Here is a 26809-nt window from a genome sequence, read left to right as displayed (position 1 = left end):
GTCAAAAGTGTCAGTGTCCAATATTCTGCCCCAGTATCACAGACCCACTACAAGTCACCGATGGCCGTCATCACTAGTATAAAATAAATGAAAAGTCCAGAAATATATCCCATAGTTTGTAGACGGTTTGTCTATAAACAGTCGCATGAACCAATTACAGATTATGGAGATTTTGTTTACCAAAAACTGTTTTTTTTTTTATTGGATATGTTTTATAGCAGAAAAGCAAAATTCCAAAATTGTTGGTCTTTTTTGTTTAAAGTGAAAATAAAAAAAAATAAAAAACACGCAGTGGTGATCAACCTTGAAATTTTACTTTGAGAGAGTCACGTGAAAGTGTAACTAAACTCACTCACTAAAATCTTATACAAGCTGTTAATGCCATTGGAAAAGTAGTTTGCAATCTTTTAAATCTGCAGCCTGGTGATTCCGTCATGCAAGTCCTTTTTCCAGGCACTCCCTGTTATAAGGTGACAACGCTCTTCCTGTCTCCCAACTGTGCCCCAGCATTGTCACCCTGGAGACTTCCGGTGACCACTTCACACATTACACAAGCATGGTCCACTGTTGTCACCTTTAGGAAACCTGCCCCAAGAAAAGCCAAGTAGCGTATGTTGGGAGTGCATGATGGTAGACAAAAAGAGGCCACAAGGAGCCAATTAACAGGCAATATGCTGCCTGTCTTATTTTTTTGAGGGGGCGTTATTCTGCTGCACCCTGTACATTAGATGCACTTGCGATAAAGTCCTATTCGCTTAAATGGGGCATGTTTGATGGTAGTACCAGTTGCCAAAAAGACATACAATTTGCTGTGACACAACTACGCCAATTTAGACAGACATGTCCGCTGGCAATGTAACTTGCCATTGGGCACGAAAAATGCAGATCAACTGTTTTTACTACCCCCCCGGCCGCCCATGTAAATGAGACTGTACTGTTTCAGAAATAAAGAGGTGGACCTCGTGCCGACATAAATAGCAAAGTAGAGGAGTTTATGAATGTAAACGGCTAGGAAACATGAGAAACAATCTGCCAATAAAAACCAAAAGCAGTCAAAAAAAAAAAAAAAAAAAAAAAAATATATATATATATATATATATATATATATATATATATATATATATATATATATTTTTTTTTTTTACAATTCTGATCGTATAAAACAAGCATATACTACTTTTTTTCCATGCTATTTAGATAAACCTATTGCAGTTTTAGTTCCAAGCATGTGAGAAGTAAAGGGTCAACCTGTTCATCTTTCATGACTTTGGCACTGATGTCCCCAAAGATAACCTCTACTGCCTCTTCTCTGGTAAAAACCTGAGTGATCCCACCGCATCAAGTCGTGTTTACAGCGTACACTGCCGATCCTACTCCATATCTCACATACTGTTTCTACATAAACACTTGGAATATGTTGGCTGCAAATAAAGGGATTTACGGTCAACAAAACCACCTTCCTCTCAGAAAAGTCTTCTCTGTAGTAGTGTACTTGTAGCAGTATATAAAAAAGGTAAAAGCTGTAATAAGGAGTTTTAATACCATCAATTACTCCTCATTTTCTGCAGTAATAACATTCCATATTGTAATATTAAATAGCATGTTTGCGTGTTATCCCCTAATAAATGTAGAGGTTTCTTGAACCCAGTAAAGAAAGCGAAGCACCATGTAGTGCAGCAACAGGCAACTAAAATGCTATAACAATTCACAAAATAAATATCTAGTCCAATCCATACCTGCAGTGCCCCATCCCATCGATCATAGCAAACCACAGACACTGGAGGTGCTCACAGAGCTTTAGGAGATACCCAGCGGTCCACCATCAAGCTGAGATCAATTCCGCCTTATATCCCCAAGAGTCCTGGAACTTTTCCATCCCTGTGAGCACCTTCAGCTGCCGTGGTTTGCCATCATCGGTGGGGACGCTGCAGATATGGATTTGACTAGATTTTTACTTTGCAAGTTATAACATTTTAATAAATTGTCTATTGCTGCACTACATGGCACTTCGCTTTCTTTACTGGGTTCACAAACAATGGAGCGGTGGGGGGGAAATGCAAGCGATTCGGACAGGAACACACTGCATTCCTGTTAAGATCGCATGTGGTTCTTTGCAGTGCGATTTGCACCCATTCATTTTCTATGGACGCAAATCGCACCGCAAAGTATCGGTACTTGGCATCTGCAAGCGCTTGATCGAAAGTATCTGTACTCGTACTCAAAAAAAATTAAAAAATAAAAAATAAATAAAAAAAAAAACTGGATCGGTGCATCCCTAGTATAGATTATTGACCTAAGAGCCCATGTTAAAACCAAATTTGATATTTACTCTTACTTTAAATAGCTTGGCCCAAACAAACGATTTAACTTACTAATTAGATGAGCTTGCTGTCAGCACTGTATATACTGTGTATAGTGTTTGTTCCTGCAGCAGATCAGAAATCCCTGTACCCCTACTGGCACAGAGCTGTATACTGTATGTAGCTGATGCAGTTTATACGATGCTGAGGAGTGGCTGTATCTATTAGTAAAAGGAAATTGTTTTATTTTGGAGTAAAAGTAGAAATGGAGTTAAAATATTTAAGAAAAACCAATGGGACTCCAAATAGCAAAAAATATATATACTAATTTTATGGTTGGAAAATTCCATATTAAAAAAAAATGTCCCAATGAAGTTAGCAGACAAGTATTAAAGTGGTTGTAAACCCTTAAGCCGCGTACACACGGGCGGACAGTATGGCCTACTTAGTCCGTCGAAACATTTCAGTGGACAGTCCACTCGTGTGTGGGCTTCAGCGGACTTTTTCAGCGTGCAGTCTGGCGTACTAAGTATTTCGGAATTTCCGTAATACTGTCCGTCATACTTTGGTTTCAGCGGACAATCCGCTCGTGAGTAGGCTAGTTCGACGGACTAAGAATGGCGCACGCTCAGAAAGGATTTACACGGCGGAAGGTTGCATTGCTGTGTATTGGACTTCCTATTTCTAGTCCCGTCGTACGTGCTGTACATGTCATCGCGCAAGCTTTCGACGGACTGTTTGTGCATCCGTGTGTGGTCAAGTCCGTTCATTCGAAAGTATGACGGACTGTCCGTCGGATTGTATGATGGACTAAGTAGGCCATACAATCCGCCCGTGTGTACGCGGCTTTACAACCAACTTTGACCTACAGGTAAGCCTAGATTAAGGCTTACCTGTAGGTCCAAGAAATATCTCCTAAACCTACACGGTTTAGGAGACATTTGCTGAAAGACAGGCACCGCTGTCTACGGTCAGGCACACTGAGCGCGCCGCGGTCAACGGTGATATGCCGCGAGTGGCGGCTCTTGTGCGCATGCGTGACGTCATCGTGGCTTCGCCGAATGACAGCAGCGGAGCAGCGAGACCCACCGAGAAGATGGATGCGCCGGACTACAGGGGAACAGCGGTGACTTCGCTGACTCCTGTGTCAGGTAAGTGACACATAATGGGCTACTATGCGATGCATAGTAGTCCATTATGCTTTACCTTTGCAGGGAAAGAAAGAGGAAGTAAACTTATCAGGGTTTACTTCCTCTTTAAAATACAGTTCAGCAAGAATATAGTGAGGTCAATAAGAATAATGGTCAAACAAGAGATACAGATGAGGTTCATACCTTTTCCATGGGATACCCTTCTACCTATAAACCAATGGTCTTCAAACCGCAGCTCGAGGGCCAGATGTGGCCCTTTGCTTGACTTTATCCAGCCCTTTGGGCACTATTGCTGCTACTGATATGATATACTATTCTGCTATTTGACACCAACAATGGGACATCATTTCTCCCATTGACACCAACAATGGGGCACTATTCCTCCCAATGATGGGGCACCATTTCTCCCTCTAATACCAAATGTGGCGATGTCATGGAAAATTTAGAGACCCCTGCTATAGACCCTTAAGGCTTCTAACATATGTGTATTACCTAAATGATGTATGGCAAATACACAAATAAGTATATCAAATACACAATACATGCAATTTTCTGTCCTAAAAGGAAAAAAAAAAGAAACAAAAAAAATATCTTGCCAGCCCCATGCTGTAGGTGCACTCCAAGCATGGGTGGCACATATCAGGCCCCACCCGGCCTATGAGCGGATCCTCAAGGATGCCAAAAAAACTGTAAAATCCTTAGGAAGCGGGGTATCCCATGAAATGCGTAGACCAATATATCAACCTCATTTGTATCTCGTTTGACCTTTATTCTCATTGATGCCGCTATATTCTTGCAGTACTGTATTTTAATACTTGTTGTCTGTTAATGTCAGAGACATTTAATATGGAACTTTGTGATAATAGTACAGGGCTTAACAAATCTCAGGCGCCAGGTCGCCATGGTGACCAAAAACCACGTCCTGACACCCCGGCTTCCACTAGCCAACTCACTGCCAGCACCAGGTGCGAGCAACTCCCATCGCCCAATGCCCCAACATGCAGTATATGTGCAGCGATTAACGGGTGGATGCTTATTGAAGTCCCTTCACTCATCACTGGCTTTAAACCAGGCTGTCATCAGCGCTCCAGCCACCCTCCCACTCTCATATCGGCACCAGGGACGTCTTCACCCTTTGCCTCCCAGCCAGTGATGAGCCACAAGTCCAGGAACTGTAGAGCGTTTCTTTACATAGCTAGTGCAGCTGTGGCACCAGGCTCAGCGAGCTCCAGAAGGGACAGCGTCTCCTCTAAGTTAGCTGCCGACTCTGAAGATAGCCAAAACCTCATCCCCAACAATCTGCTCCTTGCTGGCCGCTCCCCAGATATATCTCCCCTTTCCCAGTTCAGTAAAGTGATGGAAGAGGAGCTGGCCAGGCATCACACAGCATTACTGGCGAGTTCTGGCGGGAACTCAGAGTTTGAACACTGTGCTACCTCATTGGAGGTCCACATGGATGACATAAGCAAGACCTAGGAGGAGGCCCAGCATGGATCAGAAATCCTCAAAGGACAGCTAGAGGACATGGAAAATGAGGCCCGGAGAAGCAACCTGCACATCTGGGGCTTCCCAGAGACAGCAGTTGATCTGCAGGGTACTGTACAGTCCCTGTTCCAAGAATTAGAACCTTGAATGCCTGGAGAAGGATAGGGTTCATAGAGCCCTCGGCCCATAAATTAAAGGCCCATTTTGTTTTTTTGGGTTAAATATTTAGTTTCAGATTTTTGGGATAATACCTCCTATAGTGTAATTCTCATATATTGGGTATTTACATAAAAATGTAGTTTGGCATTACATCCATGACACAAAAGCAAACCTGTTGACCTGAGACTTGCTAGGGTGAGGATAGCCATGCAGGGCAGAGAAATAGTCACCCGTATCAGTAGCATTGCTGCCTTGTTGGATGAGCGTCACATCACTCCCTTGCTGATGAGAAAGACCCTGATGCTTTTCCATCCATAAGCAACGACACTTCGCTCATCTGGCTGTCGAGGGAGTGATGCTGTGGAAACAAGTACGTTTTTCTCGCCCTACATAGTAATCCTGTCCCCAGCAACAAGATCGCTAGTGCGCCAAAGCCCATAGTTTACCATAATATACATGTGAGAAGTAGCACAATAAGGAAAAAAAATGGTCTGTATTTCTGGATGCTGCACGCCCATACACACAAAAAAAAAAAAAAATCTATAACAATAGCGCTTTATATCCAGGTAGAAGCCCACTAATAATACCTTGTGATAAAGTATTCATTAGTTCCAGGACATGAGTGACTGACTTCCTCATATTCTCAGAACAAGACAAGGGGGGAGGGAAGCTACAGCAAGAGTCTAGGTTTATTGCCAAATTCTTCCTGGTTTTAAAGGAAAAAGGAACTTGAACATAAGGCCACGACAAATCACTAAGCAATGCTCCCAAAAATGCAAAAGTAGAATAGACCACAAATGAATATATGAATATATATATATATATATTTTTTAAGGTTTATTAAAATGAATACCTTGCTGTAAATTGAAACATTGACAAGTTCTATCTTACAGGAAAAAAGTTAAAGTGGCATAAATAAACTAAGCAAATCATAGGGCCACACATTTTTCAGTAAAAGCAATCCTTGTCATAAAAGCCACAATACCTTTATGTTTTTTATTAAACCCTCCTCATCCCCACTGTGCCAGCGTGTAAAATACCACTAAACATTTCTATAGCTACATAATTACTAGTGCGACTTGTGAAGTTGCATAACAAGTCAAAAGCCATGTATTTCAATAGCCACCGTTCTAATTGCTGCCACTCAAAAAAAAAAAAAAAATACTTTGATGTGACTTGCTTGCGACTTGGATGCCAGAGTGTAAAAGTTACATGAAAGTCACACTCCAGTGGTACTGGAAATCGCACTAATGAGAACAGAGCCTAAGGCCTCATGCACACTGGACGTTTTTTTCTACAGTCATTAAACTCTCCATCATGTTATCCCAGGTGTCCATGCACACATAGGCTGTTATCAGCAGTTTTGGGCAGTGGTATTTTTGAACAGTAAAAAAACACCCCAAAACTAGTGGGTTCTGAGGGACACTTTTCAGCTGTAAAAACTCTATAATGCTGATAAACGCTCACAAAACATTGCTCACCAGTGTTTAACATTTTTCATCCATTATAAAAAAAAAATGTTTTCTTCAAAAAAAATAAAAAAAAACGCTAATAAATGCCATTGCAAAAATGCTGAAAATCTTACTGCAAAGCTACTGACGTTTTTTATAACGTTATTTTAATGTCCAGTGTGCATGAGGCCTTATACTTGTGAAAGGTCTTGCCTGTAGAAAAAAGCTGGCTGAGGGAGGTCATGAAACCAGTCATAGTCCAGATTTTTCAAACAGAGCTACTTATTGGTTGATACACCAAGCCAGCCAATCAGGGGCATTGGTGGTTCAACTTGCAAGGACCCCTCACCCAACCAGCTACCACCGCACAGACTTTGTCAAAGCTCCAGAGCCTGAATTAGAAAGTATTAGACACATGGGGGTTGGTGAAAAAAAAAAAACCAAGGTCATTGTTGGGTCCACGTTAAAGGAGATGTTCACATTTGGAAAGACATTTTAGTCTGTTGCCCCTATGCATCAGAAAACGTCCCGTGTCTGCCATCTTATCTTTCTCCTATCCCATCCTTCTGCCTAGGGGCTCTTTCACATGGACAATCCGTTCCGGTCTGCCTGTCAGTTTTTTAGGTGGACCTGAACGGATGCTCCATAGACCTCTATGGAGCGTCGGATGTCAGTGGAGACATGTCCGCTGACATCCGACCCGCTCCGATCCAAAAAGGTGTGACGGAGGAAAAAACCTACTTTTCCATCCGTCTCCGGATGACGACGGACTCTGCGGTCCGTTGTCATCCGATCTCCCATAGGGGAGAGCAGCGCTCTGACAGGTCCGTCCCTGCACAGTGAGCAGAGACGGACCTGTCATCTTCCTGCTCAGCTGGGATCGATGGAGTGATCCCTGTTGAGCAAGCAGATATCCACGGGGCGGATCAGCACGGATCCGCCCCGTGTGAAAGAGCCCTTGGGGGTGGGAATTTCTTTATTTTGATGTGCCTCTGTGAAGCAGAATCCGCTTGCTCAGCAGGAGATCTCTCCACTGATCCCTGCTGAGCAGACAGATGACAGGTTCGTGTCTGCTACGCTATGCAGAGCGGACACAGTCCTGCTCTCCTCTATGGTGCAATCTAGGGGTGAGCTCTGGCGTGTTCGCATGTTCCACGTACAGAGCCCGCCAGGAAGTCGGCGCAGCGCTAATCACAGGTAGCGAGACATTTCCTGATCTCTGCAGCCACGCATCGGGGCAATGTCTCACTGCCTGTGATTAGCGCAGTGCCGAATTCCTGGCGGGTTCTGCACGTAGAGCATGCGTACACATCGCTCATCCTTAGTGCAATCAGATGTAAACAAAGTGCTTGTCTGTTTCCATCTGATCCACCAGATGGATGGGGAATATGACCACCATCTGTCTGTTTTTGGCGTACAGGATCGGATGGTGCCGGGTTTCAGTTGACATGTGTCTGCTAACATCCGTCGCTCCATAGAAGAGACTGGAGGGTCTGATCGGGTCCGCCAAAAACAATGACATGCGGACCAGATTACCCATGCGAAAGAGGCCATAGACTTACTATGGGGCATCTATTGTGGGCTGTCCCTCCTCTACACTGAATTCGGACTGATGTTCTATTGAAAGCGACATCCCGTCATATAATGCCTCCGACAATGTGCGCAATGTCACTCCAGCTGAGATGTTGATCAACTGGCGTGCCGCCAACACTGCGTATATAGCCGGAGGAGTTATCCGATGGTCTGCAAAGGGAGAATGTAATAATGCAACAACCAAAATCTGCCCATCACGTGATCAGTCAATTCTCCCACATGAGCATAGAGGCAGGCACGATCGGACGATTACACTCTCCCTTTGCAGACCGCCAGCGATCTTGGAGACCTCATCCTACGGGGAGGCACTTTGATAGAACCTCAGTGCTGGAAGCTGATCACGTGACTGGACCAGCTTCAGAATAGGTAGGTATAGACGTCTTTCCTTTAGAAGGTAGAAAAAAATAGGATTCGAATTTTCAATTTTTTGCATTTACTTACCTCGCTGCCAAAAAAAAAAAAACCTTTTGGGGGAACGTTCCCATATTATCGGGGGTTGGATGAACTTCCACTGTAAAGTCACCCTCCTTGGTCAATATCACAAGAAACATCTCCTACGGTCTTCACACCTCAAGTAAATGGGGCTTCAGTGGGCAATGGTGGCACCAAAGCGTGCCACCCCCAGTACCATGATACCACCAGCACCCACAGATCCTGACCAGTGATGATCACACTCACCAATCACAAGGGAAACAAATTAAATCTGGCAATGAATAAAGATTTCCATATGATAGCATATAAGGGAGCCCAGGACCCTCAAGGTGTCCATACAAAGCCATCAGGACCTCACAGGGAGAGTCCTATGACATATAGAGAAGCTGGGTCAGCTGACATACATCCCTGTAGGGGAGGAGGGGGTTACAGGTTACCTGCTATGAAGGCAGCCAGAAGGCCGAGCGCTGGACGAAACATGGTTACTGATGACCGTCTAGTGACACCGATTATGCTAATGTATCGCCACCGATCGTCATCCCACGAATGAACCCGGTGAAAGCAGAAGCCCTGGGTCTTCCTGGGGAGCTGCTGGACGAGCAAACAGCAAGCCAATCAGCGTCCGCGCTGTGTACAGCCCAGCCCATTCTCTACTCACATGACTGTGATGGAGAAGGGAGGGAACATCATGTGATGGACAGCTGCAATGTCCTCTAATGGTGTAGTAAAAAAGACGATACGCAAGCACGGCGGTACGCAGATATCCCACATTGCGTGCTTGCTCCCGAGCGCGTCGCCGCCTTTCACTGCGCATGTACACTTTCGCCTCAGCGCAGTTCCAACACCAAGCTGAAAGTCTGGTCACATGCAACAGAACGGCCTCAGCCAAGCTCCCTGGTGACGTGATCATATGAAAAACGATTGTCAGGAAAATGATCTATTGCTGCCCTCTAATGGTATACCGGTATATTACATTGATAGATTTGTTATTGTAGCTTTGTTGGTGATAAGAATTGAGACTCACCTAACCAATAGTTACAATTATGCCGAACACACGATCGGAATTATGGTCGGAAAAAAGATGGTTTTCCTGACTGAATTCTGCTCAAGCTGTCTTGCATACACATGGTAACACCAAATTCCGACCGCCAATAACGCAGTGACGGACAACATGTACAACGGGACTAGAAAAAGGAAGTTCAATACCCAGTAGCCGATAGCTTCCGTCTCGTAGTTGAATCTGAGCATGCGTGAGTTTTTGCGTGTCGGAATTGCATACACACGATCCGAATTTGCGAGTTTTTCCATCAGGAAAATTGAGAATACACTTTCAAATTTTTTTCTGCCAGGAATTCGGCCAGCTAAATGGAGCATACACACGGTCGCATTTTCCAATGAAAAGCTCTCATCGGTCTTTTGCTGGTCGAAATTCCCATCGTGTGTACGTGGCATTAGAGTTCCCTTACTTGGCATATAATAGCCTAGGTGCATTCTTCTGGAGGAGTTAGTGTCAAAAACAGGCTTTTCATTAGACTGCCCTGTATTATTTACATACCTCCCAACTTTTTGAGATGGGAACGAGGGACACCTATTGGCAACTGTATAAAGGCATAGGACACACCCCCTGCCCAGGGGCGGACTGACAATTTGGCCACTTGGGCATTGCCCGAGGACCCCGGGCCACTAGGGGGCCCCATCAGGGTTGACAGCCTCAGTAAAACCAGGGGCAGTATGTAAAAATCTGTGTGTTTTTTTTTTTTCTGTCTCTGAAATGTCCCTTACCGACATCCTCTCCAGTACCTTCTCAGCCAATAGAAACATGTCTGTGTATAGTGTGTGTGTGTTTGTGTATACTGTGTGGCCCCATAATCTCCTATTGCCCAGGGGCCTCATGAGTTGTCAGTCTGCCCCTGCCCCTGCCACGTCCCCTCGATGGAAAATTATGCAAAAAAATGATTAAACCCACAAGTGTTTTTTTTTTTACCACTACTATTCCTTTATATTGGCTTTTGAAATCTATGAATGCAGCAATTTAGAATTTGGATGAAAGGTTTAGCACCAGGAAACACTTTTTGAAAGATAAAAAGTGCCTTTTATATACATCCTATAAAGATCAGACCAAAATGAGGGACAAATGAGCAGGAAAGAGGGACAGAGGGACATTGCTCCAAATCAGGGGCAGTCACTCCAAATCAGGGACAGTTGGGAGCTATGTTATTTACAGTGCCTTGAAAACGTATTCGTACCCTTGACATTTTCCACAGAACCAATTACCTTCAAAAGTCTCCTAATCAGTAAATAGAGCAGTGGCAGCTGGTACTCAAAATATTTGGGGGTGCAAATAAACTGAAAAAAATCAGAAAAAAACCCCCATCAATTGCAGCCTCAATGTGCCCATCAAACGCAGCCACTGTACCCTCAAACACAGCCACTGTGCCCATGTAGGGCTGCACTCAGCTCTTCCTTCTCTGAGCTGGCCGCTCAGCTGTCGGCTAATTGCCAGCTCCTATCTCTTTCCACAGTTACTGAGCTGTTGATAATCCCGCTTGTCAGCCCTGCCTACTTAAAGAGGAAGTAAACCCTTCCAAACAACTTGGACCTATAGGTAAGCCTAGATTAAGGCTTACCTGTAGGTCCAAGCAATATCTCCTAAACCTATATGGTTTAGGAGATATTTGCCCGAAAATGGGCACCGCTGTCTACGGCGCATGCGCCGTAGACAGCGGCGCGCATGCGCACTAAATGCGGCAAATCCAAGAATGGATTTGCCAAATTTGTCGACTCCCGTGCGCATGCGCGGGAGTGACGTCATCGCGGCCTCGCCGTATGACAGCGGCGGAGCTGCGAGGCGCGACTCCCGTGCGCATGCGCGGGAGTGACGTCATCACGGCTTCGCCGCTGTCATTGGTCGGAGCTGCGAGACGCCACCAGCAAGATGGACGCGGCGGACTACAGGGATCAGCGGCGACTTCGCTGGCTCCTGTGTCAGGTAAGTGACACATAATGAGCTACTATGCATCGTCCATTATGCTTTACCTTTGCAGGGAAAAAAAGAGGAAGTAAACCCATCAGGGTTTACTTCCTCTTTAAGTCGTCTAGTCCAGAGGAGCTCTGCCTTCGCCTTGGTCAATATCACAAGAAACATCTCCTGCGTACCTGTTTAAAGACTGGCTTTGCTGGCATCCCTTCTGGCTCCGGATCCTGCTTGCTGTTCTACTACTATGATCCCTGACTTCTAGCTTGGCTGACTATCCATTCCGGTTACTGAACTTTGGCTATGTTTTGACTAATAAATATATATAGGTGCATACAAACTACAATCAACTAATTGGTTGCACGTAGCACTATTACCAGTGTTACCTTTCAGTAAACACTACCTCACCTCCTAAGTGATCCAATCTGTATCAAAATGTGTTATAGATTACAAACAATAAATTATACAGACCACTATCACTCAGTGAATACTTAAATTTGCATCTAAATTATACACACAGTGACTGGTATAAATAAAAAATGTGTGAATATAGTCCATCCACCAAACAGTATTAATAATAGTAGATTTCCAGATTACAAAAAGTCCTTCTATAAGTGCGTGAACAAATCTCCAGTGTTCAAATCACTTTTTACAAGTGACTCCTTCACCACACCATCCGTGCTTGTGATCCCCCCTTCGTGAAAACACTCACCGACTGATAAGCCTTACACTCTCGTGTCAGGCCAAAAGAGCTTTCAAAACCTCCCAAGAGGTAGTTCAGACACCAGCACATCCGATTGGATCTTCTCCACTTAAGCACTTCAATGCATATATATATATACCTCAAAGAGAAATCAAAGAGGGAGCCCCCAATAGTGTAATACTGCAATCACTTTTTAATATTAAAAAATCTCACTCTTTATGTACTCACATGAACTCAAAACTGTTAAATCACTTCAAAAGGGTAAAAAGACTCGCTTCACAATTCCACTCCACAGCACTACTCTGAAAACGTCGGGGCATTGGTGGTCACAGCGGACTTATTAGATAAGGTGCTGGGTCGCTTTCTCTCACCCCTCCTCGTGCGTCCCGCCTGGTCCCACACAGCAGGTCCGTTCGAAAAGGGCGCCTTTAAGCTTGATGATTCAGTCCTTTCAGTCCTAGACCTCCTTCCCAGCTCCGTGTATGTCAGCCCAATATTCACCAGATAGCCAATATTTGAATATTTGAATATTGAGCTGACAAACACGGAGCTGGGAAGGAGGTCTAGGACTGAGAGGACTGAATCATCAAGCTTACCTGCTGTGTGGGACCAGGCGGGATGCACGAGGAGGGGTGAGAGAAAGCGATCCAGCACCTTATCTAATAAGTCCGCTGTGACCACCAATGCCCCGACGTTTTCAGAGTAGTGCTGTGGAGTGGAATTGTGAAGCGAGTCTTTTTACCCTTTTGAAGTGATTTAACAGTTTTGAGTTCATGTGAGTACATAAAGAGTGAGATTTTTTAATATTAAAAAGTGATTGCAGTATTACACTATTGGGGGCTCCCTCTTTGATTTCTCTTTGAGGTATATATATATGCATTGAAGTGCTTAAGTGGAGAAGATACAATCGGATGTGCTGGTGTCTGAACTACCTCTTGGGAGGTTTTGAAAGCTCTTTTGGCCTGACACGAGAGTGTAAGGCTTATCAGTCGGTGAGTGTTTTCACGAAGGGGGGATCACAAGCACGGATGGTGTGGTGAAGGAGTCACTTGTAAAAAGTGATTTGAACACTGGAGATTTGTTCACGCACTTATAGAAGGACTTTTTGTAATCTGGAAATCTACTATTATTAATACTGTTTGGTGGATGGACTATATTCACACATTTTTTATTTATACCAGTCTCTGTGTGTATAATTTAGATGCAAATTTAAGTATTCACTGAGTGATAGTGATCTGTATAATTTATTGTTTGTAATCTATAACACATTTTGATCCAGATTGGATCACTTAGGAGGTGAGGTAGTGTTTACTGAAAGGTAACACTGGTAATAGCGCTACGTGCAACCAATTAGTTGATTGTAGTTTGTATGCACCTATATATATTTGATATTCTTTTGGTAAGTGGCAGCTAAGGTGTAGAATTTAGGTAATTTGAGCGCTGTGATGATACACTAGGTAAAGGGATTGTGATTTGTGTATCTTTAGAAATATATATGTTTTGACTAAGTTTGTTGTTTTTAATTTTATTATTAAAGTGTGATTTAACTGTACTTCTGTCTCGGTCTGATTTCATGGTTTCTGACAGTAGGCGAAGGCCATGAATTCAGAAGATGCAGTCAATCCACTAGTTGGTAATATTTTTTCCAGATTGGATGAACTGGATCACTGCATGGATCAGTTCACCATGGCGTTACAAACGCTCCTGAGTCGCATGGCTCCCCTGGCCCACTGTGGCCGCCCTGATACATCCTATGTTGCAGGCCGACCCTGCTGCTCCAGTCACTGTACAGGCACCCGCCTTGAGTATTACCTCTATAAGAGGTATGTCTGGTTCAGCTCCGCTTCTCCAGCGATTTGGAAGCGATCCAGTCAAATGCAGAAATGCAGAGGGTTTCTCAACCAGGTTGAGATATACTTTGATATGCTGAGCCAGGCATTTCTTACGGACAGAAGCAAAGTAGGTTTTGTGATATCTTTGCTTTCTGAGAGAGCCATGGCCTGGGCAAACCCACTATGGGCAAAAACCTGTTTTGAGTTACCCTGAGTTTGTGGCTTTGTTTAACCACTTGCTTACTGGGCACTTAAACCCCCCTCAGTCCCAGACCAATTTTCAGCTTTCAGTGCTCTCACATTTTGAATGACAATTACTCAGTCATGCAACACTGTAACCAAATGATTTTTTTGTCCTTTTCTTCATACCAATAGAGCTTTCTTTTGGTGGTATTTGATCACCTCTCGGTTTTTTATTTTCTGCGCTATAAATGAAAAAAGACCGAAAATTTTGAAAAAAAAATGAATTTTTCTTCGTTTCTGTGACAAAATTTAGCAAATTAGCAATTTTTCTTCATAAATTTTGGCCACAATTTATACTACTACACATCTTTGGTAAAAATAACCCAAATTTTTGCATATTATATGATCTGTGTGAAATTTATAGAGTCTACAAGCTATGGTGCAAATCATAAAGATTTGCAAAAAAAGATCACATCTGATGTACTAAGGCCTATCTCCATTCTTGAGACCCTAACAAGCCAGGAAAGTACAAATGCCCCCCAAATGACCCCTTTTTGGAAAGTAGACATTCCAATGTATTTAGTAAGAGGCATGGTGAGTTATTTTAAGTTGTCATTTTTTCCCACAATTCTTTGCAAAATTAAGATTTTTTTTTTCCCCACAAATTTTTCATTGTAATAGCTTATTTCTCCCAAACGGAATGTGCATACCACAAATAACACCCCAAAATACATTCTCCTACTCCTCCTGAGTATAACGATACCACATGTGTGAGACTTTCGCACAGCCTGACCACATACAGAGGCCTAATTTTGAAGTAGCACCTTCAGGCATTCTAGGAGCATAAATTACACATTTCATTTCTCAACCACCTATTACAGTTTTGAAGGCCCTGGAACACCAGGGCAATGGAAACGTCCAGAAAATGACCCCATTTTGGAAAGCTAACACCCCAACGTATAATCTATGAGGCATAATGAGTCTTTTCAATGGTTCATTTTTTTCCAGAAGTTTTCGGAAAATGTGGAAAAAAATGAAAACGCATTTTTTTTTACACAAAGTTGTCAGTTTATAAGATATTTCCAACACATAGCATTTACATAGCAAAAATAGCACCCCAAAATACATTCTCCTACTCCTCCTGAGTATAACGATACCACATGTGTGAGACTTTTACACAGCCTGACCACATACAGAGGCCTAATTTTGAAGTAGCACCTTCAGGCATTCTAGGAGCATAAATTACACATTTCATTTCTCAACCACCTATTACAGTTTTGAAGGCCCTGGAACACCAGGGCAATGGAAACGTCCAGAAAATGACCCCATTTTGGAAAGCTAACACCCCAACGTATAATCTATGAAGCATAATGAGTCTTTTCAATGGTTCATTTTTTTCCAGAAGTTTTTGGAAAATGTGGAAAAAAATGAAAACGCATTATTTTTTACACAAAGTTGTCCGTTTATAAGATATTTCCAATGCATAGCATTTACATAGCAAAAATAACACCCCAAAATACATTCTACTACTCCTCCTGAGTATGGCAATACCACATGTGTGAGACGTTTACACAGCCTGGCCACATACAGAGGCGCAACATGCAAGAAACACCGTCGGCGTTCCAGGGACACATAGCCTGCACATACCAAGTATTACACCCCCAAATACATTATGCTGAGCAAAGGGTAAAGAAAATATTACCTGTGGTTTTAGAAGCGCAGTTGTCCACAGGAGGATATCACTGGTCCAGGCAGCAGGCAGGGACTTGGTCAGCAACAGCGAACACAGTTTTTTAGGCAGCAGGCAGGGATACTGTCCATATTACAGACCAGGGTCAGTGCAGAGATGTCAGCAGTGCCAAAAATATTGGTCCTGGTAGTAGGCAGGTCCTTGTGGTGTGGTCAGTGCGGCATGATGGCAGTAAGTCCTACAGGCAGCAGACAGAAGTAGAGCCTCGTTCAGGACAGAATGGGGATAGGGGTAGAGGCTTCTCCCTCCCAAATCTCTTTGAAGCCTCTGAGTCTCCAGACCCTAATCTAGGAATAAGAAAACAAAGAAAATAGTTTTCTTCTTCCAGAAAAACTATACTGGAGCCCCTCACATATGTGAGACCCCATGTTGAATCCCACTAGTCCAGTTGCAGAATACAAGATCAGTCCAAGAGGCAGGCAAATATCGTGGTCAAACAGTCCAAGGTCAGTTCCAGATCAGGCAGAGATATGTACAGAATCGTTAGACAGAAGCATGGTCGAATAACAGTCCAGGGTCAGTTCCAGATCAGGCAGAGGTATGTACAGAATCGTTAGGCAGAAGCATGGTCGAATAACAGTCCAGGGTCAGTTCCAGATCAGGCAGCGGTATGTACAGAATCGGCAGGCATAAGAGTGGTCAAATAACAAGCCAGGGTCAGTTACAGAGCAGGCAGTGGCATAAGGGGTGTGAAGGTGTATGAAGGCAGGAACTGAGGATTATGTTTACCACACTTCACAAAAAATGTATTGAAGTATGGTAACGCCGAAAACAGTCGCCTATACAGAGGCCTGGTTGGGAAGGACATTGTGCACAATAATAAGATGTGTCTCTTCTGACTCCTGCTCTGGTACACACCTTACATCTTTTTTGACGTCTTTGGCCTGTTGGTTTGGGGGGGATTTTATCCGGAAAGTGGCGCTCGGAGAGTCGACTAACAACGTCTGATCGGATATTTTCTGGTGGGCCATTTGGGAAAATAAGGGCAGTGAAAACTTCCTCCTGGTAGCCAAAGAAACGTTTGGGGTTTTGGGTGGCGTTGCGGTAAATGACATAGGAATTATAAATGGCCAGTTGAAAAAAATAAATTGCTTCTTTTTTGTACCAATGGTATGTCCGTCTTGTGACAAGATATGGTTCCATCATTTGGTCGTTGAAGTCGACTCCTCCCATGAACAAATTGTATTCGGAAATGCATTTGGGTTTCTTTACGGGGCCATTCCTTCTGGGGATTTCCACGAAGGTATCGTTGTGGATAGAAGATAACATATACACATCCCTTCTGTCCCTCCACTTCACTACCAGAACCTCCTTCTTTCTCAGACTTGCGGTTTCTCCTTTTCGCAGCTTCTTGTTCACCAGACTTTGAGGAAAGCCCTTCCGATTCTTTTTTACGGTGCCACATGCTGGCGTCTTCTTCCGGTGAAGGTTATGGAACAGGGGCAGAGATGTGTAGAAGTTATCTACATACAGGTGGTAGCCTTTACCCAGTAGGGGGTATATGAGGTCCCAAACAATTTTTCCGCTGGATCCCAAGTAGTCCGGACAATTAGGGGGCTGCAGCTGGGTGTCCTTCCCTTCGTACACCATGAATGAATATGTGTACCCTGTGGCTCGGTCGCATAATTTGTAGACCTTCACCCCATAGCGGGCCCTTTTGCTGGGCATAAATTGCTTCATTCTAAGCCTGCCACTAAATTTAATAAGGGACTCATCCACACATATGTGTTGGTCCGGGGTAAACAATTTGGGGAATATTTCTGAAAAATAATTCAGTATTGGTCTAATTTTGTAAAGGCGGTCATAATTTGGATCATTTCGTGGAAGGCACTGGGAATTGTCACTGAAATGTAAGAACCTCAGGATCATCTGATACCTGATTCTGGGCATTACCGCGGAGAAGAGCGGTGAGTGGTGGAGGGGGTGGGTTGACCAGTAGGTACGTAATTGATTTTTTTTGTTGAGTCCCATATTAAATGTGAGGCCTAAAAAAACCTTGAACTCCTCCACCGTTAGGTCTCTCCATTCGTAGGGACGGGCATAATAAGAGGTCGGATTTTGAAAAATAAATTGTTGTGCATACAGGTTGCACTGGGCCACAATTGACGATAACATATCCTCCGTAAAAATGTAATTAAAAAAATCTATTGGCGTAAAATTCTCCGTGTCCACCTGGACTCCTGGCTGGGTGGTGAAAGGACGAACATTGGCCTCTCCTGAATTAGGAGGAAGCCACAAGGGGTTCTGAAGGGCATAGGGAAGGCCAGCATGGCTCCTAACCCTTTGGGGCTGAGATGACACCCCACTGGTACTTGGCCTTTCTTGCTGGGGCACTGCGGTGCTGGTGGACGGCACTGCGGTGCTGGTGGACGGCACTGCGGTGCTGGTGGACGGCACTGCGGTGCTGGTGGACGGCACTGCGGTGCTGGTGGACGGCACTTCGGTGCTGGTGGACGGCACTGCCTCACTAGAACGCCTTCGCTTGATGGGCCGGATATCTTCCTCCTCAGATTCAGTCAGTGTTTCACTGCTGAGGACTGGCTCATAATTTACGTCGGCTTCAGAATCCGAATCTGAAAAGGAATCTGAAGAGGAGAGCTCCCCGTTGCTCTCGTCGGCCGTGGAAATAATTTGGTACGCCTCCTCAGCGGAAAAGACACGTTTAGCCATGGAAGCACTGATGGGCACTGATGAGGTGGCAGAGATGGGCGCTTTTGAGGTGGCACAGATGGGCGCTTTTGAGGTGGCACAAATGGGCACTGATGGGTCGGCACAGATGTGCACTGATTTATTGCACAGATGTGCAGATTTATTGCACGGATGTGCACTGCTGAGGCGGCAGATGGGCACTGCTGAGGCGGCAGATGGGCACTGCTGAGTCGGCACAGATGGGCACTTCTGAGTCGGCACAGATGGGCACTGCTGAGTCGGCAGATGGGCACTGATGGGTCGGCACAGATGTGCACTGATTTATTGCACGGATGTGCACTGATGAGGCAGCAGATGGGCACAGACGGGCACTGCTGAGGCGGCACAGATGGGCACTGCTGAGGCGGCACAGATGGGCACCGATTGGTACAGATGGGCACCGATTGGCACTGGCGGGCACTGGCGGTGCACAGATGGGCACTGGCGGTGCACAGGTGGGCACAGGTGGGCACTGGCAGGGTAGATCTGGGCACTGGCAGGGTATATATGGCAACAGATGGCACAAAACAGTTAACTTTTTCAACTCACACTATCTCTCTCCTCACACGCTATCGCTGTGTGAGGAGACAGATTCGGCAATGGGTGATGATCTCATTTGTTTACATTTGAGATCATCACCCATTGGAGGCGGCGATCGTGCTGTAAACGGCCGCTGTGATTGGCCGTTTACAGCGATCTGTGATTGGCTGTGTCCAGGGGACACGACCAACACAGATTTTCCCCGATGCGCTCTCCCGGGAGCGCGCGGGGAGCTCTTAAAGGGGACGACGTCAATAGACGCCGTCCCGGAAATTGAGATCCGCGCTGTAGCCGTCATTTGACTATAGCGCGGATCTCAAGTGGTTAAAAGGGTAATTGACGTTCCCGCACGCTCTGCTTTTGCTGCCAAGTGCCTCATGTCCATCGAACAGAGTACTGTTGCTGATTACACCATTGAATTCCATACTCTGGCAGCAGGCTTTTTGTGGAACAATGAGGCCCTCGTGGCTGCTTTTTCTCAGGGTCACTCGGATACCATCAAGGATGAGATAGCAGCCGGAGATATACCCACTGAGCTGGAGAAGTTGATCACATTTGCCATCCTCATTGACTTCAGACTCAGAGAAAGACTCTTTTAAGGAGCGCTTGTGGAAGCCTCCTGTACGTTTGTATCCAAGCTTTGAAGTCCTACCCGTGCCTCCCTCCCCTCCCATGCCCCCTGGTACTGAGTCGGGCAGCGAAGGTGAACCCATGCACTTGGGTTTCACAAGTCTCTCTGGGGATGAGAGAACCTTTAGGAGGAGGGAGAGAGTGTCCCTTTATTGTGGCCAGGCAGGTCACTTTTTGAAGTCTTGTCCTACCCATCCATGGAACGCCCGAACCTTGAGGTCTTGTCATGGACAGACCTTAGGTGGCGTTGTTTCACCCCCAGTTATCCAGAAGGATAAGCCCCTGGTTTTGGTCACCCTTTCTTGGGCTGAGTCGTCCGTCAAGATACAGGCTCTAATCAACTCTGGGGCTGCAGGCCTGTTCATTGATGCTGCCTTTGTATTGAAGCATTCGATTCCGCTGCAGCTGCGTGACACTCCACTTGCCATTGAGGCTCTTGACGGGAGACCTCTACAGCCTGCCCATGCGACTCATGAGACGGTTCCATTGTCCATGGCCGTAGGGGCTCTTCACCATGAGATAATCCAATTCCAAGTTATTTCCTCACCTAAGTTTCTACTGGTTATTGGTTACCCTTGGTTACAGAGGCACAACCCGTCTTTTGACTGGCTCCTTGCTGAGGTTCTCTCCTGATCACCACATTGCAGTGAGACATGCTTCCAGAAGGTAGCCAACATCCTGTGCACCTCTTCATTGACAAAGGTCAAGCCAGTAGTTTGCCAGTAGTTTGCCTCAACGCCGGACATATGATTAAGCAATTGACCTTCAACCTGGTGCCATACCCCCTCATGGCTGGTTTTACCCTTTGTCGGTCTTGGAGGATAAGGTCATGGAGAAGTATCTTGCAGATGCACTTTCTCGAGGTTTCATCTGCAAATCCTTGTCTCCTGATGGTTTCTTCTTTGTGAAGAAGAGTGGTGAACTGAGACCTTGTATTGATTATAGGGGTCTCAATCGTTTCACGATTAAGAATGCCTATCCAATTCTGTTCATTACTTCAGTTATTTGACCGCCTCAAGGGAGCAACGGTTTTCACAAAACTTGATTTGAGCATGGCATACAAACTCCTGAGGATTAAGGAGGACGACGAGTGGAAAACTGCATTTAATACCAGAACAGGCCATTATGAGTACCTGGTAATTCCCCTTTGCCTTTGTAACACCCTGGCATTTTCCAGGAAATTATAAACAATGTCCTCAGAGATTTGTTGCAGTTATGTGTGGTGGTTTATCTTGATGATATCCTCATATTTTCCAAGTCCCTGATGAGCCACCACACAGATGTCTGTCGTGTGCTTTTTAGAAACTGAGAGAACAATCTCTATTGTAAACTGGACAAGTGCAAGTTCCATCGTGAACAGGTTAAATTCCTGGGCTATGTAATTTCCACTTATGATTTTTTTGATGAACCCAGAGAAACTTTTGCCAGTCCTACAGTGCCCCCAACCCATGGGTTTACGTCCTCTGCAGCGTTTTCTGGGCTTTGCCAACTATTATCAGACGTTTATTCCTTACTTCTTGTCTCTGGTCAAACCCCTGACTTATATGACCAGAAAGGACGGTAACCCACAGAAATGGTCTCCGGAGTCCATTAATGCCTTTGTGAGTCTCAAGGCTGCCTTTGTTTCTACACCTGTGTTGGCACATGCTGATCCTACGTTACCGTTTTATCCTTGAGGTTGATGCTTCTGAGACTGGTGTTGGCGCCCTTCTGTCTCAACATCCTACCTCTGAGAGCGCTATGCATCCTTGTTGCTACTTTTCCCAGAAAATTGTCACCTGCAGAATGCAATTACAAGATTGGTGACAAAAAGCTGTTGGCGATCATTTTAGCCTTGAAAGAATGGAGACATCTCCTTAAAGGTACCACTGTTGCGGTTCTCAATCTTACTGACCATAAGAATCTCACATTCTTGTCTGAGGCTAAACGCCTCTCTCCCAGAAGGGCATGATGGGCTCTTTTATTGTCAAGTTTCAATCACATTCTCTCATTCTTATCCTGTACTAAGAATGTAAGGGCTGACTCCTGTCACAATTATTTTCCTCCACTTTCAAGTTCCGGTTTCTGTGATTCCTTCTGATCATATTCTGGCTACGGTTCGCATCAGTCTCACTTCTCCTTTGGGTGACAAAATTCTTGGACCCATCTGTCTGTGGATTTCACTGTGGAATTACCCAACTCCCAGGGCAACACAGTTATCCATATGGTGGTTGACTGGTTTTCAAAGATGTGTCATTGTATTCCACTTAAGACGTTGCCCACTTCTAAAGAACCTGGCTTCCATTTTTGGCCCGGGAGAGCTTTCGTTTACATGGGCTACCCAAGGTGATTGTCTTGGACAGGGGTAGTCAGTTTGTTTTTCCGGTTCTGGTGAGCCTTTTGTGCACAGTTAGGAATTCAGCTGCTTTTTCCTCTGCGTATCACCCGCAGTCTAATGGGGCCGCAGAACGAGCAAATCAGTGCTTGGAGAAATTCCTACGTTGCTATATTTCTGACCATCATAACAACTGGTCAGACCTATTACCATGGGCAGAGTTTGCTCACAACAGTGCCTTGAATTCTGCTTCCCGATTGTCCCCATTTAAGGCGAATTATGGTTTCCAACCTTCCATGTTGCCTGACTCATTTGTTCCACAGAGTATTACTGAATTAGAGGAGCATCTCCGTGGTCGTCGTTCCACTTGGGCACAAGTCCAGGAGGCTTTGCTTCATGCTAATGGTAGGTACAGACTCCATACTGACCGCAGACACGTGCCTGTGCTTTCCTACCAGGTTGGGGACAGGGTCTGGCTGTCATCTCGCAATCTCCGTCTTAGTGTTCCCCCACTGAAGTTCGCACCTTCGTTTATTGGGCCTTTCCGTATTCTTCGCAGGATTAACCCAGTGGCTTACGCATTAGACCTTCCTTCTAATATGGATAATTCTAATGTATTTCGTGTTTCCTTATTAAAATCTTTGGTCTGTAACTGCTTTACCACCTCGGTGCCAAGTCCTCACCCTGTACAGGTTGAGAACCATGAGGAGTATGAAGTACAGTCCATTGTTGACTCCTGCAGGTTCCGTGGGCGCATACAGTACCTGGTGCATTGGAAAGGGTACGGTCTGGAGGAACGCTCTTGGGTCTCATCCTCGGACGTACATGCCCTTGTCCTCCTCCATGATTTCCATAGATGTTTTCCCCTCAAAACCTGGTGGTCCTCGGAGGGGAAGGGGTCATTGAGGAGGGGGTACTGTCAGGGCTGGGCTTAGCCCTTCCTTCTCTGAGCTGGCCGCTCAGCTGTCAGTTAATTGCCAGATCCCATCTTTCTCCACAGTTACTCAGCTGTTGTTGATATCCTGCTTGTCAGCCCTGCCTACTTAAGCCACCCAGTCCAGAGTAGCTCTGCCTTCGCCTTGGTCAACATCACAAGAAAGATCTCCTGCGTTCCTCTTTAAAGACTGGCTTTGCTGACATCCCTTCTGGCTCCGGATCCTGCTTGCTATTCCACTACTTTGATACTTCTGTCTCGGTCTGATTTCATGCTTTCTGACAGCCCATCAAATGCAGCCACTGTGCCCATCAAACGCAGCCACTGCCCCAATCAAATGCTACCACTGTGCCCCCTGCCCACTCGCTGTCTGGGCTGCCCTACACGTGGTATGTTTGTATAGCAAAGTCCTTTAGTCTAATGAGAACCTCCAGAGCAAGGGACAGCTTACATCCTTCTGTACAGAGTGGCTTGCAAGGCATAGTGGGTTGTAATGTAAGGTAGATTCATGGGCACCAGACACTTCTTGAATGCAAAGAGATTTATTATCTCTTGAACAAAACAGTGGGAGAGAGGGTTTAGAGCCTTGGGAAGTTGCAATGTCAATTAGCAGACTCCGAGACTTCTACAGGTAGACTGCATGCAGGGAAAGGCATCCAGAAAGATACCACATCTGCATGCGTAGGAGCGCTGTCTCCTATGGCAACAGTCTCAGAACAGTTCCGAACACAAGTTGTAACAAACTCTTTTACTTCCTTTACAGTCATATCTTGAAGACTCTCAACCCACTGAGCTCCCAGTCTCTCTCACTAGACTTGCTGAGTCACTGCCACTGAATCCCGTCAGCTCTTCTAATCTTCTTACTTTAGTATCTTCCTTAAGCGTCACCCCCTCTTCCCTGCTGGGTCCCTGGCTTGGCACTCCAGATACTCCTCAAGCGTCACCCCACTGGCTGAGTCCTTGGCTTGGCACCTGCTGACGTCTCCCGATTCTTCACCGTCCCCGCTTAGTGAGAATACTGCTCCCATACTTGCTTTAGCTACTAACTGTGGTCCCTGGTAACAAGGTGGTTGGTCCCTTAGTGGCGACAGCTTCCCCTCTACCTCCAAACACTACAGGTTCTTCGGCCAGCAGAACCGTCACTTCTGGTTGGATTGCAAGCCACAATCGCAACCCTACACTGCTTTTGGACAGCCTAGCAGCTAGATGTGCCCGGGATAAGCCCAAACTCTGGCCTAGCAGCCTGGGAAGCACAACACACATCCACCCAATCAGCTGTCCAGGTGACACAGAACACCATTCACTTGACCTCACCCAAATATATAGGTTCTCCGAGCAGGACAGGGGATTCAAGAAAAATCCTGCCTATTGGCTGAGATCCCCCATATACTCCTAATTTGTCCTTGCATTGCCCTTATTTTATCTAATGTCACCAGGTACCCTGCCACCTAGCGGCAGAAGAGAGAAGTGCAGCAATTCCAGATTTAGGATGAATTCAATTGATCCCTAATAATTGGCCAAGGCAAATACACCTGGCAGATACATTTTGGAGTAACCCTGCTTAAACATCAGGGTGCTACATGTGAAAAATATGCCCATGCTTGGGTGCACCTGCAGTTGTGAACCAAGTCTACCCTTTCATATGGGGCACGTCCATTTTGAAGGGCCCCGCTTTGCCCAGCGGGATCGATCCGCTGACATCCGCAGCTCCATAGGGGAGACTGGATGGTCCGATAAGGTCTGCCTGAAAAACTGATAGGCAACCTGATCGGAAAGCCCATGTGAAAGGGTCCTTAGCACATAAAAAAATAACAATTCTCCATAAACATAGATGATTCTCTAAATGATCAGTGTTTATACAGTTGTGGTAACATGCAAATAGCCATGAACATTGTGCTCTGATATGTTTATTGAGGAATGTTGTGAGCCTGCTTAGGAGATTTCTGTCCCGATATCTGTCAACTATTTCAACCCTCCTTGTCATCTTACTTAACCCTTCACATGTTGCCACAAACATTTCCTCCTGACTGTCACGTACCTGGTGGTAGAGCCCGACTTGCAGGAGGAGACCTCTCTTGCGGCTCCGACTCAAGGGCCCTGGTAGTGTATACAGGTAACACAAGAGTCAAGAGGGGCACGAGTGTCTGGCAGGATCAACAGCTGGATCAGGGAATGGCTGGACTCGGAGGGAAACAGGATCAGCAGGCAGGTGCAGGAAGCTGAAGTAGAGCGGCAGGCAGAGAGGCTGGACCAGGACACCAATGCAGGAACTCAGGCAGAGGCAGGACTTCAGGCAGGTGCTGGAACCACTACTGGAGGTAGAGCAGCAGACGGCACCGGAACAGGAGGCTGGAAGCAGAGCAGTCAGACAAGCCGGGTCGGAGGTCAGGCGGACAGCAGAGGTACCAAGGATCAAGCAGGTGGATGGTCGGACGAGCCGGGTCGGTAAACGGGCAGGCAGCAAGGCACCGAAGGATCAAGCAGAGGGAAGGTCAGGCAGGCCGAGGTCAGATGCAGGCGGATAGCAGGAGCAGTAGGTAAACAAGCCGGGTCAACAGGTCACAGAAGGTAGGTTCTCAGAATCAGGGCACTCACACGCTGTAGATCGGACAGCAAGAACTGGATGTGACCAACTGAGTTAAATAGCCCGCCTGGCACCAACGAGCGCACACATGCGCGCACGACCGCGTGCGCGCAAGCGCGCACCCGCGGACGCGCGGCGGAAGGTCCGGACTGACCACTTCTGGCAGGATCCTCGTGACATTGCCCCCCCTCAAGGGGCAGCCTCCGGATGCCCAACCGGCCCCATCTTTCAGGGTGCAATCTCCTGAAAGCTTGGATTAAAGTCTTTGCATGGATATTCTCCACAGGCTCCCAAGAATTCTCCTCCGGGCCATAGCCTTTCCATTTAAAAAAAAATTGAGCTTGGTTATTCCTTTTCCTACAATCCAGGATAGCTTCAACTTCAAATTCTTCCTCCCCATTCACTATTACAGGGTCCGGAGGATTCACATTCCGGTCAGGAAAAGGATTGGGAACAGAGGGTTTCAACAGGGAGACGTGAAAAACAGGGTGGATTCTGAGTGAATCCGGGAGCTCCAGCTCATAAGCCACCTCGTTAATTCTCCTCTTTACAGGGAAAGGGCCCAGGAATTTGGGACCCAATTTCCTGGAAGGACAAGACAATCTAAGGTTCGCAGAGGATAACCATACACGGTCACCTGGTTCGAGCAACAATTCACCCCGCTTCTTCCTGTCGAACACTTCCTTATTCTGCTCCTGGGATCTTGCCATGGTCTTCTGTAATAATTGGTTGTTCGAGGAGAAAAAATTTATAGTTTCCAGGACTGCTGGCACAGAACACTCGGGAATGGAATTAGGAAGGAAAGCTGGATGAAAACCATAATTAGCAAAAAACGGACTTTGCTTGGTAGCAGAATGCATGGAATTGTTATACGCAAATTCGGCCAACGGAAGCAGTGTGACCCAGTCATCTTGAGAAAAGGATGAAAAACAACGCAGGTATTGCTCGAGGGTCTGATTGGTCCTCTCGGTCTGACCATTCGTCTGAGGATGGTAAGCGGTGGAGAATGATAGCGTAATTCCCAGGACTTTACACAGCCCTTTCCAAAACCACGAGGTAAATTGCACTCCGCGGTCAGAAACTATATTGGTCGGGATTCCATGAAG

At 45.7% G+C, this 26809-nt stretch overlaps 1 protein-coding gene across 1 annotated transcript in view; it reads right to left on the bottom strand.

Annotated features, from left to right (window-relative positions):
* Positions 1–9209, bottom strand: part of ATP6AP2 (ATPase H+ transporting accessory protein 2) — a 36467-nt gene extending 27258 nt beyond the window's left edge. The window contains exon 1 of the mRNA XM_077480875.1: positions 9009–9209. Coding sequence (XP_077337001.1) covers positions 9009–9051 — 43 coding nt within the window. The 5' untranslated portion in view covers positions 9052–9209. The remainder of the gene's footprint in view (positions 1–9008) is intronic.
* Between the last annotated feature and the right edge of the window lie 17600 nt (positions 9210–26809).

This window comes from Lithobates pipiens, unplaced genomic scaffold (assembly GCF_037356315.1).
Source record: "Lithobates pipiens isolate NorthernLeopardFrog02 unplaced genomic scaffold, aLitPip1_a1.2 Scaffold_16, whole genome shotgun sequence".
Taxonomy (NCBI): Eukaryota; Metazoa; Chordata; class Amphibia; order Anura; family Ranidae; genus Lithobates; species Lithobates pipiens.
Note: the sequence above shows the minus strand (reverse complement) of the source record. Positions and strands in the feature narration are given on the sequence as shown.